Below are 19428 nucleotides of genomic sequence, written 5' to 3'. Positions count from 1 at the left end.
ATCATTATGTCTGTTGTTCTGTAAACTGTTGCATGTGTTGATAAGTAGCTATATGAGTAACTATATGGGTTATTGATTGGTTGCCCAAGTATTTGTATGGGAGACTGAGTGTGTGTGTGGGTCGCTGGGAGGTGTATGACTCTGTGCATAGATGTGTGAGCAGTTGATTCACTAGATGTATGGTTTCAAAAGTGCATGTGGAAACAGCTGTATGGGCGGTTGACTGTGTGCATGAGTGTATTGGTGAGTGAATGGATATCTCAGTGCTACATGTCAAAGTAAGTACATATGTAAAACACAGTACATGTGAGAGTTGACATATATAAATAACTGTGCATAAGAGCCAGTGAATGTGTGAGTGGCTGTATGGATCATTGTGAACTTGTATCAGGGATTGTATAAGAGAGTAAATATGTGTTAGTATATGTTTGAATAAGTAAAGTTTGTATAACTGTATAGTTGAGGAAATGGAGGTGTGATTGATTCTTTGCATGACTGACTAGGTGTGTGAGTAACTCCAGGGATGAGTGACAGTCTGTGAGTGTCTGTTTACACTGATTGTATCTAAGGTTATATTAGAGTCTGAAGAGGTTCATCGTATTATCACATGAATGATATCATCAGTGATGTGATCAGTAATGTCAAATGAGATGTCATCAGTGATGTCATCAGTGATGTCATTTGAGATGTCATCAGTGATGTCATTTGAGATGTCATCAGTGATGTCATCAGTGATGTCACTGACCATGTCATGAATGATGTAATATGTGACATCATCAGCAGTGGATTGCGGGTGCGCGATATATAGTTAGTGCAACTAACTATATATGGAATTTCAATGGTTTTGTGTGAGTAAAATAAGGTTTTGTAAATGCGAATTCCTAACTATATATGGTCTATAACCTATGGTTTTTTCAGTGAATTTTCAAGGTTTTGTAAATGCTAATTCCTAACTATATATGGTCTATAACCTATGGTTTTTTCAGTGAATATATATATATATATATATATATATTATATATATATATTTATTTATTTATATATTATACTGAAAAACCAATAATTTATAAAAGTGTTGGAATCTCAGTGAAAGGTCAGTGAGCAAAATGGAACTTAAGTACAGGCTGATAGTTCATGAAAACTGAGCCAATGACGGTGTCTTAATATGAGGATTGACTGCTGAGCTTGGCCTGTAGTGGGGACCTGTACCAAAATTACCTGCATCAAATTCACCAAGCATTAAACAACATTTGTGGATGGCTTTTGGGTGGGTTCAACCAGTGTTAAAAGCAGGCCCTTTAGCTGCCCTGCCACGCCTAAAAGCATAGTTGTCGTTTTTTTTGTTGTTTAAGGGATTACCAACCCTTAATGGGTACAGTGAACTCTCCAGGTTATTTTCACCAGGGAACATATACCCCACATCCACTGTAGGGCTTTGGAACTTCTGGAGCAATGCCGGGTTCACCACAGGTTCAAATCACTAACAGGCAGGTCGCTCCCCACGCTGCTGCACGGCTCTGCCTGCATTGTTTTTGCCTAATCTTGTATTTTTCTGCTGTGCCTAACTTGCTTTCATGCCCAGACTTGTTTTTTCCCCTGTGCCTGTACTTGCTTTATTGCCCAGACTTGTTTTTTTCCCCTGTACCTAACTTGCTTTTTTGCCCAGACTTGTTTTTTCCCCCTGTGCCTAACTTGGTTTCTTGCCCAGACTTGTTTTTATTCCCTTGTGCCTGTACTTGCTTTCTTGCCCAGATTTGTTTTTTTCCCCTGTGCCTAACTTGCTTTTTTGCCCAGACTTGTTTTTATTCCCCTGTGCCTTTACTTGCTTTCTTGCCCAGACTTGTTTTTAATCCTTTGTGCCTGTACGTGTTTTCTTGCCTAAACTTGTTTTTCCTTCCTGTGCCCGGTTCTCTCGCGGCCCCGCCTGTTTTTCCCACCGCTGCATCCCCGCCCCCCTGCAATCCCATTCGCCACCCCGCTCCAGCCTCTCAGCTGCCCCTCCCTCCCACAGGGTCAGAGCTGATTTGCATATCGCCATTGTCTAACCCAGGGTGGTGTGGAGTGCAAAATAACGATGGATTTGGGCCCAGATCTTTGGACTGGGGTGAGTGTGTGACATTGATCCACATTCGGTCCATCACCTGTTGTGTTTGCATATTCTGCCCCTCCCTCCCACATCCCGTCATATGGTGGCCGGGCAGGGGCTGTGCCGCTGGCCCGCCAAAGGCGTGCCTGAAGCAAGCCCGTCTGCGTCCGTCCGCGCCTGGACGGCGCTCAGCGCCTGGCCCCCTGGACCCAGTGATTACAACGATGCCCGATCCCGCTGCAATGCCAGAACCCTCCACGCACTCAACACCGGACAATCACACACCTGCTTCCTGGCTGCCCCAAAGCGCACCCACGGACTATTCACCTGCCGGAACTGCAGCTTCACAAGCATCCACCTCACCATGCTGCCGACCAGGAAAGAACCCAGTCACCTCAGATGCATCCTTCTCAACACCCGCCCCGCCCGCATACACGCCGTTGAACTCTGGGACCTACTCGACTCAACCTCCTCAGACATCCCCTTCCTGGCGGAGACCTGGCTGAACCCCGCCTCGGCACCCGACATAGCCATAGCCGTCCCATAAGGCTATAAGATCACTCACAGGGACCGCACCAACAGAGCAGGAGTAGGAATACCCACAGGAACACTCTGAGTCTCGACCAATACCGACGACACCCGCAGCACCACCGAACACCTGCATTTCCAGATCTACACCAACCCCAACACCACCCTCAGAGGAACCCTCATCTACAGACTCCCCTGGACCCCGACCACTGTTCAGTGACTCCATCGCCGACTTCGTCAGCACGCATGCCCTCGCCTCCAAGGACTACATCCTCCTCAGGGACCTGAACTTCCACCTGGAGAATAACAACGACACCAACTCCACCACCCTGACCGCCAACCTAGCCAACCTTGGGCTCCGACAACTCGTCACAACACCCACCCACTCTGCAGGTCACACGCTTGACTCCATCTTCTCCGCAAGCCCCCACGTCTCCTTCAACCACACCACCGAACTCCACTGGACTGACCATCGCTGCATCCACTTCACCTTCAAGAAACCCACCACACACCACTGCACCCAACAGATACCTCGCCGCTGCTGGAGCAAAGTCACCGAAGACCAGCTAACCACCACCATCGCTCAGAGCCCACCCACCGACCCCACCGACAGTGCCGCCCGCAACCTCAGACAGTGGATCAATGACTGCGCCAGCACTCTCGCCCCGATCAAGAAACCCTCCAACAGTCACACCAACAAGAAAGCCAACTGGTTCACTGAAGACCTCCGGGCCTCCAAGCACACCTGCTGAAAACTGGAGAAGATCTGGCTCTGTGAATGAGCACCAGACAGCCATGCAGCCCACAAGAACGCCACCTGCAGACACCATCACCTCATCAGATCCGTCAAAAGGGCCTCCTTCAAAAACCACCTAGACAACAATGCGCAAAACAGCTCTTCAACATCGTGAAGGAACTCTCCAACCTCAGCTCCAACACCAACGACATTGCACCCTCACAAGACCTGTGCGACTCACTGGCCACCTTCTTCCACCACAAGATTGCAGACATCCACAACAGTTTCAACGCCACGACCGCTCCGACAACCACTGAGATCTCCGCCCCCAAGACCACCATCTACGCCAACCGCCTGCACCGCTGGACCAACATCAACGACGACGACACCATCAAAATCATGAACACCATCCACTCCGGATCTCCATCAGACCCATGCCTACACCACGTCTTCAACAAAGCCAGCACATCCATTGCACCCCATCTCCGAAATGTCATTACCACCTCCTTTGAGACAGCAACCTTCCCGGAGAGCTGGAAGCACGCCAAGATCAATGCCTTACTCAAGAAACTCAAGGCGGACCCCAAGGACCTCAAGAACCTCAAGAACTTCCTGCCCATCTCCCTGCTCCCGTTCCCGGCAAAGGTCACCGAGAAGACCGTCAAAGAACAACTGACCCGCTACCTCGAGGAGAACAACATCCTGGACCATTCCCAGTCCGGGTTCTGCAGCAACCACAGCACAGAGACTGCCCTCATTGCCGCCACCGATGACATCAAGTCCCTGCAGGACAACGGAGAAATGGCGGCCCTCGTCCTCCTGGACCTGTCAGCCGCCTTCGACACGGTCTGCCACCACACACTACGAACACGCTTCCACACCGCCGGGATCCAAGAGAAGGGCCTGGACTGGACCACCTCCTTCCTCTCTGGCAGAACACAGAGCATCCGCCTTCCCTCCTTCTGCTCCGAAGCTACCAAGATCATCTGCGGCATACCCCAAGGCTCATCCCTCAGCCTAACTCTGTTTAACATCTACTTGGCACCGCTCGCCGACGTCACCCATCGGCACAACCTGAACATCATCTCCTACGCCAATGACACCCAGCTGATCCTCTCCCTCACCAAGGACCCCCACACCGCCAAAACCAACCTTCACAAAGGAATGAAGGCCGTTGCTGAATGGATGAGGAACAGCCGACTATAGCTGAACTCGGACAAGACGGAGGTCCTCATCCTCGAATCCACCCCTTCGGCTTGGGACGACTCCTGGTGGCCGACCGCACTGGGAACCGCTCCAACACCCTCCGACCATGCACGCAACCTAAAGGTCATCCTCGACTCCACCCTCTCCATGACTAAGAAGGTTGACGTTGTCTCCTGCTCCTGCTTCAACACCCTCTGCATGCTCCGCAGGATCTACAAGTGGATCCCCACTGAAACCAGAAGAACGGTCACCCAGACCCTCGTCAGCAGCAGGTTGGACTACGGAAACGCCCTCAACGCAGGAGCCTCGGCCAAACTCCTGAGACGGCTCCAACACATTCAGAATGCCTCTGCACGCCTGATCCAAAACACCCCTCGCCGCAGCCACATCACACCCCACCTGAGAGACCTGCACTCGCTCCCAGTCAACAAGAGGATACCCTTCAAGCTCTTCAACCACGCACACAAGGCACTCACAACACCGGACCAACGTACCTCAACAGATGACTCAGCGTCTACACCCCCACCCACCAGCTTTGCTTGCCGACTCCGCCCTCGCCACAGTCCCCCGCCTCTGAAGAGCGACCTTCGGCGGCAGATTGTTCTCCACCCTCGCAGCCAAGACCTGGAAAACCCTCTCCATCCACCTAAGCCAGATCCAAGACCTGCTGACCTTCAGAAAACTCCTCAAGACTTGGCTTTTCGAGCAGTGGAGCATTCCCCACCCCAGCCTTGAGACCCTCACGGGTGAGTAGTGCGCTTTACAAATGATATGACTGATTGATTGATTGAAATCATAAGAAAAATATTTTTGGGTGGAAATACTTAAATACACTCACAAAGAATGGAACTAGGCCAGCAGCTTTGTCTTCTTCCAGAGCTTTTTTCAGGGCTGGTCCACGGGCTGCAAACTTTTCATCAGAAGGGATCGTCCTCATTTTCACACCAGCAATCAAACCAGCCCTCTCCACCGACAAGTGGGCCTGCAACAAAGATAAACCTATATTTAAATATGTTATTGTATTTCTTAAATGAATAACAAATGGTGTACAATAAAATAATAGAGATAAATATCCTGGAACCTCATATATATAGAACTTCAGCTTTCGCATATATGTTTAACCTTATGACAAGTGCTTGATCATGGGCTTGTAAACGGAATCTGATTGTGATAGTGATTGTGAGAGAGATTTATATAGCGGTCGAATGCCCGTAGCTGTCTAAGTGCTCATAGCGGAGAAAAGAGCCTGAGTTCCAGTTGTGGATAATTTAAGTTAAATTAATTTGAGAAAAGCCATGTCTTTATAACCTTTCTAAATCCGAGTAGCGTTGTACAGCTTTTGATGTTTACTGGGAGCGAGTTCCATAGTTTTACTGTGCCCAGGATAAAGCTTCTTCCACCCCAGTTGACTTTTCTAAATTTTAGAGTCCGGAGAAGTTTGCTCTGTGCTGAGCGAAGGTGTCTTGGAGGATGGTACCAGGTGAGATGTTGTTTCAGGAATGTTGGTCCATTTCCATGTAATGCCTTGTATGCTAGACAGTGGGCCTTAAAATCTATTCTCTTTTTCATGGGGAGCCAGTGGGGTTTCTTAAGGCCTTCTGATATGGACTGACATTTGGGGATGTTCAATATTGCTCTGGGGGCTGCGTTTTGTGTTCCCTGGAGCTTGGCCATGTGTTGTTTTTGGATGCCTAAGTATAGGGCATTTCCATAGTCCAGTCTGGCCAGGGCTAGGACTGTGACTAGAGTTTTTACTGCTTCAGGGGGAATGAAAGTGCATATTTTACGGATCGATTTTAAAGTCAGGAATGTCATTGATACAACTTTGTTGACCTTATGTTGAAAGGACATTTTGTCATCAAAGATGATGCCCAAATTCCTCACTTTTTGAACTGGGGTGGGGTACACGTCCATACTGGGGGGCCACCAGTTTTGAGACCAAAAAGAGGTATCTGATCCGAATAGGAGGACCTCTGTTTTTGTGCCATTAAGCTTCAAACAGTTCAACCGCATACATTGGTTTACGTGGTACATACATTGTTTAAAGCTATCTGCAGTGTCTTCAGGGCTGCTTGAAATTGACACCACAATTTGGGTGTTATCCACATAAGATATTATTGTGAATCCATATTTCCGGATGATGTTGGCCAGAGGAGTCACGTAAAGATTGAGCAGGGTGGGGCTCAGCGAGGAGCCCTGCGGCACTCCACATGGGAGAGTAAACTGGTCTGAGCGGGAGTTGCCAACCTGAGCGTATTGATATCTGCTGTTCAGATAGGATTTGACCAGTTTTAGGGCAGTGTTCTTGACTCCTGCTTCTTCGATCCGCTTGATTAGTATGTCATGGTTCACGGTGTCAAAAGCCGCCGACAGATCCAACAGGATTAAGGCGGCCCTGGCTCCCGTCTCCAGTATTGTCTGGATCTCCTCTGCTGCCTTAATCAAGGCAGTTTCTCTGCTGTGCCCTTGTCAGAAACCGTACTGGAAGGGATCCAGTAGGTCTGCCGAGGAGATGAAGGTCGTTAGTTTGGAGTTGAGGATTTTTTCCAGTGCTTTGGCCGGGAAAGGAATCTTGCCTATACGTCTGTAATTATTGTGATCAGTGGGATCTGAATTCGTTTTTATTAGTAGAGGCAAAATTAACACTGTTTTCCAGGTGCCTGGAAAGACACCTGATGTTACAACTTCTTTGTAGAGTGTACTAAGTTGTTCCCTGATTATGTCTGGTGCCATGTGGAATATCATGGGTGCGCAAGGGTCCAAGGGTGCTCCAGATTTTATGGATTTGAAAGTTTGTGTTATTAGTTCAATGCTAGGTGGATCAAAGGAGTCTAGGACACTGATGGGACATGGGATGTTTGTAGCGGGAGTGGCTGTCGTGTCGTCATCCCAGTATGTGAGGGATTTGAAAATGGTGAGCACTTTGTCCTTAAAGTAGCCTGCGAGTTGATTGCAGAATGCTGCCCTAGTGTCTTTTTTTTGTGGTTCTGGAAGTTTAACAAGTTTTTTCAGTGCTGAAAATAGTTCTTTACTGGAGTTGCCTGCTTGTTGTATTTTTTCTGAGAAGTATTTACTTTTCTTGTCCATTATCATCTTTTTATAAGTGTTCAATGAATGGGAATATATTTCTTTTTCGGCTATAGTGTAGGTTCTTCTCCAGCGCCGCTCGGTTTTTTCACAGATCTGCTTCTGTTTGCGCAAGGCATCACAGAACTAGGGTTCAGATTTCTTTGTGCGCTTGCTGGTAACGCTTTTTTCCGGTGCCAGCAAGTCTACTGCAGACTTGACCCAGTTGGAGAAACTGTCTGCTGCTGATAAGGGTGTGTCAAAAAAAGTAGCATAACCCGCAATCACGCCTGCGTGCATTAATGCAATACCATGCAATAACAGAAAGCACTTCCCTTGTTTACGAAGAGCGCATTTTCTTTTCTGTTAATTGGGAAAACATGTGGGCCATATTATCAAGAACGGCGATAACGTTATCGCTGATTTAGGGGAAGGAAACTGCTGATAAAGGGGTGATAAGGGGCTTGATAACATGCCCTTGAGAATTACAATAGAAGCCCAGGTTCTGGTGTGAAGAACATCAAACCTGGGCTTCTATTGGAATTCTCAAGGGCATAATATCAAGCCCATTATCGCTGGTTTAATGGCAGTTTCCGACCGCTAAAACGGCGATAATGATATCGCCGTTCTTGATAAAATGGCCCTTATATTCGTAATTGAGTGCAATATGGTTAAACACTCAGAGTGCAACCCAAAATAACGTTGTCTCGCATCAGAGCAATATTTCTCATGCGTGGACAGCATTTTCCCCATTAACGAAAAACTCATTTTGTTTTTAATTTAAAGTGAGTTCTCTTCAATATTACAGCCAATGTGCAGGAAAATACAGGTTATGCGACATAATATGATTTGGATGTTGTTTTAAACTAAAAAGGCTTTGTGCACTGATTTACAGCATTCTGGACAATCATGCAAAAGTATCTTCTTTATTTATGATTTGATTTTGTTTTAAATGGTGATTGGGCACATTGATTTTGTAGAAGGCCATGACAAAGACCGTGTGGTTGCAATGAGTAGCGAGTAGGAGCCGAATAAATTGGTTGAGTTCAACAGAAAGTTATGTGCCAGTCTTCCTTGTGTCGAAAACTGGCACAGAGTCTATGGTTCATCGATTTATAGATGCATAAGGGATCTTGCATTAACTGGACTAGAACATATCAATTGCATATTATCTCTGCGATTTAGGGATTTTTGCAGTTTTCTATTGCACCTACCAGGACCACAAGGCTAGAAGGTCACTTAATATGAAGGTATGATGTTCCACAAACATTATAAACAGAAAATGGTATACAATGTTAGAAATGAGGTTTCTAGCTGGCAGTAAGGACCACCAGTCTAGTGAGGATAAATGCAGCACAGACAATAAGTTTACCTGTGTCCACCCTCTGGTTACTTGGCTCAGAGCAGCCAGGCTAAACTAAAGAGGCATTGTGTAAAATATGTGTGCACACACACACACACACAAAACACCACAAAAGTATTCCACACCAGTTTAGAACAGATAGCCAATCTTTTTCTGAGTAAAACTAGACCAAAATAACGAAAATACAACATATACAAGTCAAGATATGAATTTTGTAAGATTTAATCAAGATGCAGTACTTAGAAATCTATAGCTCCAACTGGGGCTATCTGGTCATGCTTGACTGGGACGAATCCAAAAGTTTTGTTCGAACGCAACAGTTCCAAGATCCAATATTTTCAGCATGTCACCACTCTTTGTAATATCGCCGTCTTCTTGCTACACCCGGGTCAGAAACACAACTTAAGCTCATCAAGTAGTCCAATGGTTAACCAAGATCATATTTTTGATGTACTATTGATGGTTCCTCTTTCAATTTGCAAGTTCCCTAAGTGTTTTGAGGGCATTATACTTTCATTGTCCATGATTCAGCTTTAGTGCACTAAGGCTTCATGACCCAAATTTACTATATCCCAGTACAGACAATTGCACCTTGAAGCTTGGACAAATGGCGCAAAACAGCACAAAACAGCAGAAACAGTTAACTTTTGCATAGAAAAAGTTGAGGTGACTGCCTTGCCAAAAAATTTCTTGTGTCGTGCAGATCAAACCTCTCTGATAAAATATGCAAAGATCGTATAACTGGGAATTGACAGCCCGATCAATCCTAGGTTTAAACTAAAAATGGCATGGAATCCTAATGCCAAATCAAACCAGGAGCAAGCAATTGGTGAAGAGAATATTGTGCCATACTCACATGCATCATGTGTAATTTAGGCACAATTACTCATTTATGCAGTTTACCATCATGCGGATATTTATTAAATATAAATTTTCACTTGTTACAAATGGGGGTCTCTAGTTGGCAATGGCTGGCGCCAATGTCCAAATAGGGACCTTTCTTCCTAAGTCAGGGCAAGTGGGCTACCCAATTTGACAACCCTTGCGCAACCCTGTGGTAACGTAGCACGAGCAGTTAGGTCTACCTCAGAGGCAGCGTGTGAAGAATTTATGACCATGCACAATAAGGCAGTAATGACACCACAAAAGGACACAACTCGAGTAGGTATAGAAAAATAATATCTTTATCTAACGTTCAACTCAAGACTCTCAAGGCGCTTCAACAAGCTACAATGCACATAAACTAGTAGGGACTCAAAAAGGCAATAACGTATTCCGGAGAACGTGACAATGACTGAGTTCAAGGCCGGGGCCTATGCGACCTGTTGTGCACCAGGTACCTGCCAGGGAAAGGGCAAAAACCACAGTTGATGGACAGAATGCAGAACAATGTCATACATTCACCCCAGTACAGAGATCTGGGCCTAAATCCATCGTTTTTGTGCACTCCACACCACCCCAGTTCAGACATGGCCATATGCAAATCAGTCTGACCCTGTGCCTCATGGGAACAGTCCAGCCCGAACTGCCAAGCCATGCGTTCCCTGGACCGGAAACATGCTTCCGAGGACCGGTTTCTGGCATTCCAGCCGTCTTCAGCCCGGCTTGCTTGAATCCAGTGGTGTGGAGGGCATGGGACTCACGTTTGAGCATACCCATCCCACTCGGGTTGACAAATGCAAAAACCACAGTTGATGGACAGAATGCAGAACAATGTCATACATTCACCCCAGTACAGAGATCTGGGCCTAAATCCATCGTTCTTTTGCACTCCACACTCCACACCACCCGAGTTCAGACATGGCCATATGCAAATCAGTCTGACCCTGTGCCTCATGGGAACAGTCCAGCTCGAACTGCCAAGCCATGCCTTCCCTGGACCGGAAACAAGCTTCACGTACAACCCTCTGACATGAAACATCAGGGGTATAGCAGTGCCTGTACGACTTCACAAGGTATACGCATACTTCAGCTGGAGACACATCCTCATAGCATGTCTGCAGGAGATGCACCTTAGCACCACAGAATTAGATAAAGTGTCCAGACGCTGGAGTGGCCTGGAGTTTGGCTCTGGATACTCCGCGTTTGCAAGAGGGGTCATGGTCTGAATTGCTCAAGGTGTCCCATTTTTTCAGAACAGAACTGTGGAGGAACCAGGCTACAAACTGGTGTGGAACCTGCGCTCCGCTGTCTCCAGGACTATTATTGGGGCAATCCGCACTCCCTGTGGTGAACTTCTGATTGCCCTGAACCTCCTGAACTGGGTTCCCTGCAGGCGTGAAGTGGTTAAACTGGGGTTAGAACTGGGGTTTCATGGCAAGATGTAGTTACCTTAGGGCACAAATTCAAATTCTAGTTATTTGAGATAACTATAACTCAAACGTGTGAATTTCTGTCTTTAATTTTAGTTTAAAATGTTGCATTGATGCTGAACATTTCACCTAACTATAATGTTACTTTAGCCTTTTAAGTAAATTTCTAGTTATTTTTAACATAATTCTTTTTTTTTTTAACAATACGTCAAGCTAAATCTCTGCCAAGCATGGCCAAAGCGGGTTGTCTGCAGGGTTTGGCCTGCTTCCAAACCCCCGTAGCAGTTAATCCCATGCTACAAGGTTGGCCACGGGTCAACCCCTCTGCAGACAGCCAAGCTCATGGTGCAAACTGCTTTCAGTTATGCACAATGAGAGGAGGGCCTGTGGCCAAGTCACACAGAGGCAAACAACCCAACACTGCAAACCGCCTTTGGCCGTGCATGCAAGAGGTAGACTGTAGGGCCGCAAGCCAGGCCCTGTGGCCTCCGGATCCTGGGGACCTCATCCACCATTCCCTGGGTCGAATTCCATTAAAAAGGGGAGGCCCTCCTCCCCAACCCTATTGCAGAACCTGTGAAATCATCCCCAGGGTCTCTCTAAATTATAGGTGGGTGCCCTGGTGCCCATCCAGGGCACCCATCAAACAACACTTAGATAAAAGGGAGGGGGCACGCAGTCCCCTTCTTTGCACCTCATTTGGCCCCGGGCACCCCATCCTCCCAGGGCCAAATTTAATACAAAAGGGGAGGGGGCGTGGGGCTCCCTCCTCCCTCCCTGAGCCTCATAATTTGATTTGATTTGATTTATCTATTTGTAGAGCGCGCGAATGCCCAAGGGTGTCTTGGCGCTGAGATGTACTACTGGCTCTTGAAGATGTTGATTAGAGCTGTGCAGAGAAAAGCCAGGTTTTAACTTCCTTTCTAAAGGATTTCAAGGATGGGCTGATTTTTATGTCTAGCGGTAGTTAGTTCCAGATTCTTGCTGTGTGTACCAGGAAGCTTCTTCTGCCCCAGTTAGCTCTCTTGAATCTCGGGACCCTGATGATTTTCATTTGGCTGGATCTGAGAAGGCTATTTGGCTCATATTGTTTTAAATGGGTTTTTAGAAATTGTGATCCAGTTCCGTTGATTGCTTTGTATGCTAGGCATAGTGATTTAAATTGTATCCTTTTTGTAATTGGTAGCCAGTGCAGATTTTTTAGTTTGTGGCTAATTGTTTCAAACTTTGGTATTCCGAGTATCAGCCTGGCTGCTGCATTCTGCAGGCGTTGAAGTTTGAGTAGGATTTTCTTCCTGGCTCTGGCGTATAGGCCGTTCCCGTAGTCCAGTCTGGACAAGGCCAATGCTGTCACCACTGTCTTGCGCGAGTCATGTGGTAGGTAAGGTAGGATTTTTTTGATCATTTTTAGGATGTACCAAAGTGATGATGCCAGCTTACTGGCTTGGGCATCGAATGAGAGATTGGTGTCTAGAATGATGCCCATGTTTTCACTTTTTCTGACGATTCGGGGCACCTTCCCAGATCGTCCCATAAGGTGTTGGGGCCCCATCATCCGGGGCCAAATTCAATTCAAAATCGAGAGAGGGCTGCAGGAACCCCCTTTCCCGAGCATCATTAGGCCTGGAAACCCCACCCCCTGGGGCTAAATTCAACAAAAAAAGGGGGTGGGGCCATGTGGCTCGACTCTCCAAGCCCAATAAGGCCCCATGGACCCCATGGATCCTACTTCCCCAGGGCTGTATCTTATTTAAAAGGGGCAGGGGCCACGTGCCCCTTCTGAACCTTCTTGGGCCCAGGAGACCCCATCCCCGAGGGTCTTTCTTTTTATTAGTTGGGTGCTCCAGTGTCCACCCGAGACACCTATAAACCACACTCTGGGGGGCATGGGGAAGGCCCCTTGACTCCAGCTGGCTCCCCACATTGTGCGGGAGCCGGTATTGCTTTTGCCCAGTGTGAGCAGCCATCTATGCGTTTTCACTGCAGTGTGTACTTTTTTCCCTGCCTGCAGGAGTATGTGCAGGGATACAGAAGTAAATTCTGCTCCCAGCTAGCAGAACATGTTGAAATCTCCCACCTGGAGGGAGTAGACTAGGGACACAGCATGCAGCTTCTCGAAAAAGCAAAGACGGTGACAGGCGGACTCCCAGTGACCACAAGTCTTGGTTACAGGGGCCCGCAGCGTGCACCCACAATCATTGGGGCACTCGGGGACAGGCGGGCTCTCAGTGGCAGCAGCACGCAGCAGCACGCAGCAGCGGAGGCCCGGGCTGGTGGGGGCAATGACTCGCGTTTTGCAGCTGGTGGTGGGCTCACAGCGACAGCAGCTCTCTCTTTGCTGTGGTGGCCTACAAGATGATAGCGGCAATCCTTGACAATGCGGAACAAGCTGCGGGCACTCAGTGGCAGTTGCTCTCTATTAGCTGTGACGGACCACAGGACAAAACTCTATGAGGCAAATTTAGCAAGGGTGCAGGCACTCAGAGGCATCAGCTTTCTCTCAGCTGCGGCGGCCCACAGGACAAATCACAATGATACAAAGTCGGCAAAAGTGTGGGCACTCATCGGCAGCAGCTCTCTCTTAGATACGGCGGCCTACAGGACAGATCATGATAATACCAAGTTGGCAACAGTGCGGGCACTCAGCGGCAGCAGCTCTCTCTTAGCTGCGGTGGCCCACAGGACAAAGGGTGATGCAAAGTTGGCAAAGGTGCGGGGCCCTCAGTTCAAATTCAGGTGGGCTCTCAGCGGCGGCAGCTCTCTCTTTGCTGCAGAGGCCCACACAGATTCAGCAAAGTTGCAGAGGTTCAAATTAAGGCGTCCTCTCAGTGGTGGCAGCTCTCTCTTAGCTGTAGCGTCCCGCACAGATTCTTCGAAGTGGCAAAGGTTCCAATTCAGGCAGGCTCTCAGGTGCGGCAGCTCTCTCTTAGCTGTAGAGGCCCACACAGATTCAGCTAAGTTGCAGTGGTTCAAATTCAGCGTTACTCACAGTTAAACCAGAGGCACTGGTTTACTCAACGGAGACCTCACCTGCAAGCAGAATTCCCCACACAGGAATTCCGACGGCTGACGGGGCTGAAGTCTAATGTCCCTGAGACTTCAGCAGGAGGCGCTCTCAGTTCAGGCCCTCGGGTAGTTTCTTCAGCAAGTTTGGTGAAAGTTTTCAAAGTCCTTTCCTCTGTCACTCAGATAGAGTTTTATCTTGATCTCCAGAAGGAACACACCAAACAAAGTACCAGCTAAGCGTTTTATACCTAAAAAGTCTATGTTCTCTAAAGTTTAGTCAGAACCAGTTTGGTGTGGTAGGGGAGCATTTGGCCTATGAGGCAACATCCTGCCCATTTAGAATGAGGGGGTGTGCTATAAGAGCCACGTGCGAAGTGGTGCCATCATTCACCTTGCCAGGCATGGCCTTGCTCAGAACAAAGAGTCATCCCTCCCCATGCACGTAATACCAATCTCTCTCTCCAGCCAGGTCTGACCCAGCTGGCCCTGCTGCTCCAAATCCAGAAGGCCAATACACATACTAACGAAGTCTACAGTAAAGCTTAGTCAATCAAGTACCGCATTTCAGAAGAGGCATTTCCAAACATGAGATCTATAAATGGTCCTTACTAAAATTTGTATCTCGAGGTCCTGACGTTAAACATATTAAACTTGAAGTTCTTATCAGGTTCCTGGGGTCAGATAGGATTATAGAAGGTAATCCTCAACTTGCCTATACTGGCCTTCGAGAACGGAGCATTTCACAGTAGTATCCGTGAAATGGAGGGTAACTCGTTATTAGAATAAGCTACACAGATCTAAGTATTATGGTTAGCCTAATTCATACAGTCATATTTACACAGGGAGCATCAAATCCAGCCAATATAAAACATAGGAAGAGGAGAGAGGAAGGGAGACCCACACCAATGATGCCAGGTCTAACATCACTTGACAGTGTATATTGAGTACATGTTCCACCTGAGACACCACTGCTTTGATGAGTGGGATCTCGCACAGCGTAGATAAACAGCTTTGAATATAGGTAATGGATTGTGGCGTGCAATCGGATGATGCACTGTCTGACCCAACAGTGTGAGCACGAGGCTAGTAACTTGAGAGGTCCCCCTACTGGGAGGAGAACAATCCGGTGCACAGCGTTAGGACCGTAGTCTTATTCCATGAGCCAATTAATCAAAAGTCTGCATATGTGTTTTAACACTTTTAATCTTCAGTTAGTGAATATTCCTGCATATTCAACAGTGTTGTGGTTGTATAAGCCACTGCAAAGTCTATAATTCAAACATTGTAATCCTTAACACAAGATCCCGATGCATTTCGGGCGAAAGCCCTTTCTCAAGGGAATGCTCTACAAGAAAAAACAAATGTAACCAGAATGAATGTTGTGAAATCAAAGTAAATGCGCGATCGAATTCACTCATACATTAGCCGGCTCTTAAGTGGCTAAAGAGAGGGTGACGCAAACTAAAACTGAAACCGTGTAGTGAATTGCAACACACCATGCGGCGGTATCTGAGGAAGTGGGACCAAGAATCCAAAGAAAAAACGGAGTCAACGTGTGACGACAAGCAAACAGTGATAAAAAATGAGGCGTTTAGAGCCGTTTCAAGCTCGTGTTAAAGTAAAGAGACACGCGAGCGTGCCACAGTGCCATGGAAAGTGCTCCCGCTATTACTCACGTGAAGAGGTTTCCCGGGTGCCTCGCGGCATGCCAGAATGTAGATACAGTGACGGGAGGGTCTAACGCGGGTATACAAACATTACAGAAAACAAACAAGGGACTCAGTGTGGAGAATTAGTAAACAGTGAAAAGAGACCAAAACGTAAAAGACAAGCTACTGGTAAATGAGTGGAATGAGGAGATTGGTCCACCACTGTATATAGGAAGCCCACAGACAGAAACTCCACTCTGCATTACAGCAGCTTCCATCGTCCCAACCTCAAGAATAATTTACCATATGCACAACTCCTGCGGATAAAACGCATAGTTTCTAACAAAGATGAATGCAAGATACAAATGAAAAATACCCTTGACAGACTAAAAGCAAGAGGATATCCTACACCCATATTGGATCTCGCCATGGCAAGATGTGATAAAAAAAGCAGGTCTGCCTTGTTGCAACCAAAACCAAAAGACAAAACAGAACGTTTGGTTGTTGTATCCAAATAATCCAAAACATCTAACCGTTTTCAGGCCATCATCAGAAAACACTGGTCCATCCTCACCCTGGAACCTGATTTAAGGGGCTTGTTCAACAGACCTCCCATCTTCGCATTCACACGGGGCAGGAATCTTAAAGAAATCCTTTCGAAACCCAACAAGGATGATACACAGATGGTATACAAAGGACTCAGACCTTGTTATAACTGTTCCAACTGTAACAACTGTATCACTGGCAATGTCATCAGCCACCCTATGAAAGGGCTTTCCTTCAAACTTAAAGTGAATGCTACATGCAACTCGAACAACGTCATTTACCTCCTGAAGTGTCCGTGCGGCAAATGTTATGTGGGGCACACTGAAAGAAAAATCCGCACTCGGATTTTAGAACACAAAAGTAACATCCGTACCAACAATCTAAAATCCACCGTAGCCTCCCACTTTGCTGAATCCAGACATACCGTAGCCCAACTCAAATTCCAGATTTTGGAACAAGTACCAGTAACCCACAACAACAAGAACACTTTACTGAAACGCGAGAACTTTTGGATCCGTTTCCTATCCACGATGGCGCCCAACGGGCTGAACGATCGAATGGAATTTCTCTGTTACCTATGATTATGTTTTGTCTTTATATGCATATATCACCCTTCTAATCACCCTCATGCACTATTTTTGTCTCTTTCAATATGGCGATTTTTTTCCACTCATTTACCAGTAGCTTGTCTTTTACGTTTTGGTCTCTTTTCACTGTTTACTAATTCTCCACACTGAGTCCCTTGTTTGTTTTCTGTAATGTTTGTATACCCGCGTTAGACCCTCCCGTCACTGTATCTACATTCTGGCATGCCGCGAGGCACCCGGGAAACCTCTTCACGTGAGTAATAGCGGGAGCACTTTCCATGGCACTGTGGAACGCTCGCGTGTCTCTTTACTTTAGCACGAGCTTGAAACGGCTCTAAACGCCTCATTTTTTATCACTGTTTGCTTGTCGTCACACGTTGACTCCGTTTTTTCTTTGGATTCTTGGTCCCACTTCCTCAGATACCGCCGCATGGTGTGTTGCAATTCACTACACGGTTTCAGTTTTAGTTTGCGTCACCCTCTCTTTAGCCACTTAAGAGCCGGCTAATGTATGAGTGAATTCGATCGCGCATTTACTTTGATTTCACAACATTCATTCTGGTTACATTTGTTTTTTCTTGTAGAGCATTCCCTTGAGAAAGGGCTTTCGCCCGAAATGCATCGGGATCTTGTGTTAAGGATTACAATGTTTGAATTATAGACTTTGCAGTGGCTTATACAACCACAACACTGTTGAATATGCAGGAATATTCACTAACTGAAGATTAAAAGTGTTAAAACACATATGCAGACTTTTGATTAATTGGCTCATGGAATAAGACTACGGTCCTAACGCTGTGCACCGGATTGTTCTCCTCCCAGTAGGGGGACCTCTCAAGTTACACCACTGCTTTGCACACAATTCTTGCAAAACTACACTAAACCTGCTGCAAGTGCTCGCATTATTATCAGCATGCAACACTTTATAGATTTGCTCCACACATGTTATTGTCGTTTGCACAATTCCTCTGTTAGAAAAGGGGGCTTCTAGTTGGCAATTGTTTGCACCTTTGTGCAAGTATGGACCCTTCTTCCTAGTCAGGGTAAGGGGGATACACTTCTAAAAAAAAACTGCTCACCCCCTTGGTAGCTTGGCACGTGAAAGCAGGCTTATCTCTGAGGCAGTGTGTAAAGCATTTGTGCATGCCTACAAATGGACAAAAAATCCAACATACAATACTGTAAAAATAATTACTTTGCAAGATAACCTTTAAAATGCAAAAGTAGCTGCAAAACTCAGTTCTTCCGAGTTGGTATTTCTGTCCGCGGCTACCTCGATGCTGAAAACAACAAAGTCTAACAGTTCAAGCCAACCGCGTCGGTCCGGGCCAGATAAAGAGTCAAAAGACTCATAGACAGTACCTTTCTCGTAGCGGCTGACACGTTAGTATGGGCCGGTTGGGGCAACCGTCGCGGTTGCTGTGAAGTGGAACAGTGCTGGGTGCAGTGCTCTTATGGTGCTGTGCAGGCAGCGGATCGGTGACGGTCAGTGAGGCCAAGGCGTGCGATGCAAAGTGAGGCAGTGCTCGATGCAGTGCTGGCTGGTCACAAAGCAGGTGACGGAGCTGTTCGGTGTTTGAGTCAGGCAGCGACAGTGTTGGTGATGTCCAGGCAGAGTGAGGCGAGGGGGTGCGGAGTGCGGTGCCTACAGGACGTGGTGCAAGCAACGGCTTTGTGATGGTCACCCAGCGGCATTAGTAAGATCAAGGCTGTGGTGCAAAGTGCGTAGGTGCCTTTTGCGATGCCTTCCGGACACTGAACCAGAGACAGAGTCAGTGACAGAGTCGGTTGCTCTTTTCTTCTGCGGCGACTAAAACCAGAGGTTCTAGAGATGGTGCCCAGAAGGATGGTGAAGTTTTTTCTGTTCCTGAAACTCCTTGAACAGGGGGCACACTGTACTTCCAAAACCCTTACAGATACTTTCTCAAGCAGGATACACACACTGTTCCTCTCCTTGGCAGAAACAGCTACTGCAGGCCAACTCCAGATAGCACACAGCAAAGGGGCAGTACTCCTCCTTCAGTGTCTTTCGCTCTTTTCCATCGGCAGAGGTTCCTCTTGAAGTCCAAAAGGGATCTGAAGTTTTAGGGGTCTCGGCCTCACTTTCAATAGCACCAAAGCCTTTGCTCTCTGGAGGCAGAGTGCCTGTGCTCAGCAAAACCAGTACTGTCCTCTATGGTCTAGCTTCCTGGCAGGAGGTGGACACAGCATTGTCTCTTGCTGACCAGGCCCATGGATCAGTGACTAAATATCGAGTGACAGAATATCGACTGTCCAGAATATCAATGCAAAATATTGAGGGACAGAATATCGAGTCCTTATCTATAAACAGGTAAGTACTAA

At 47.0% G+C, this 19428-nt stretch overlaps 1 protein-coding gene across 1 annotated transcript in view; it reads right to left on the bottom strand.

Annotated features, from left to right (window-relative positions):
* Positions 1-19428, bottom strand: part of LOC147722438 (aromatic-L-amino-acid decarboxylase-like) — a 1636613-nt gene that overhangs the window by 1404504 nt on the left and 212681 nt on the right. Inside the window, exon 5 of the mRNA XM_086964961.1 lies at positions 5395-5538. Within this exon, the coding sequence (XP_086821087.1) occupies positions 5395-5538 (144 nt within the window). The remainder of the gene's footprint in view (positions 1-5394; positions 5539-19428) is intronic.

The sequence above is a fragment of the Lissotriton vulgaris genome, chromosome 4_1, assembly GCF_964263255.1.
Source record: "Lissotriton vulgaris chromosome 4_1, aLisVul1.2, whole genome shotgun sequence".
Taxonomy (NCBI): domain Eukaryota; kingdom Metazoa; phylum Chordata; class Amphibia; order Caudata; family Salamandridae; genus Lissotriton; species Lissotriton vulgaris.
Note: the sequence above shows the minus strand (reverse complement) of the source record. Positions and strands in the feature narration are given on the sequence as shown.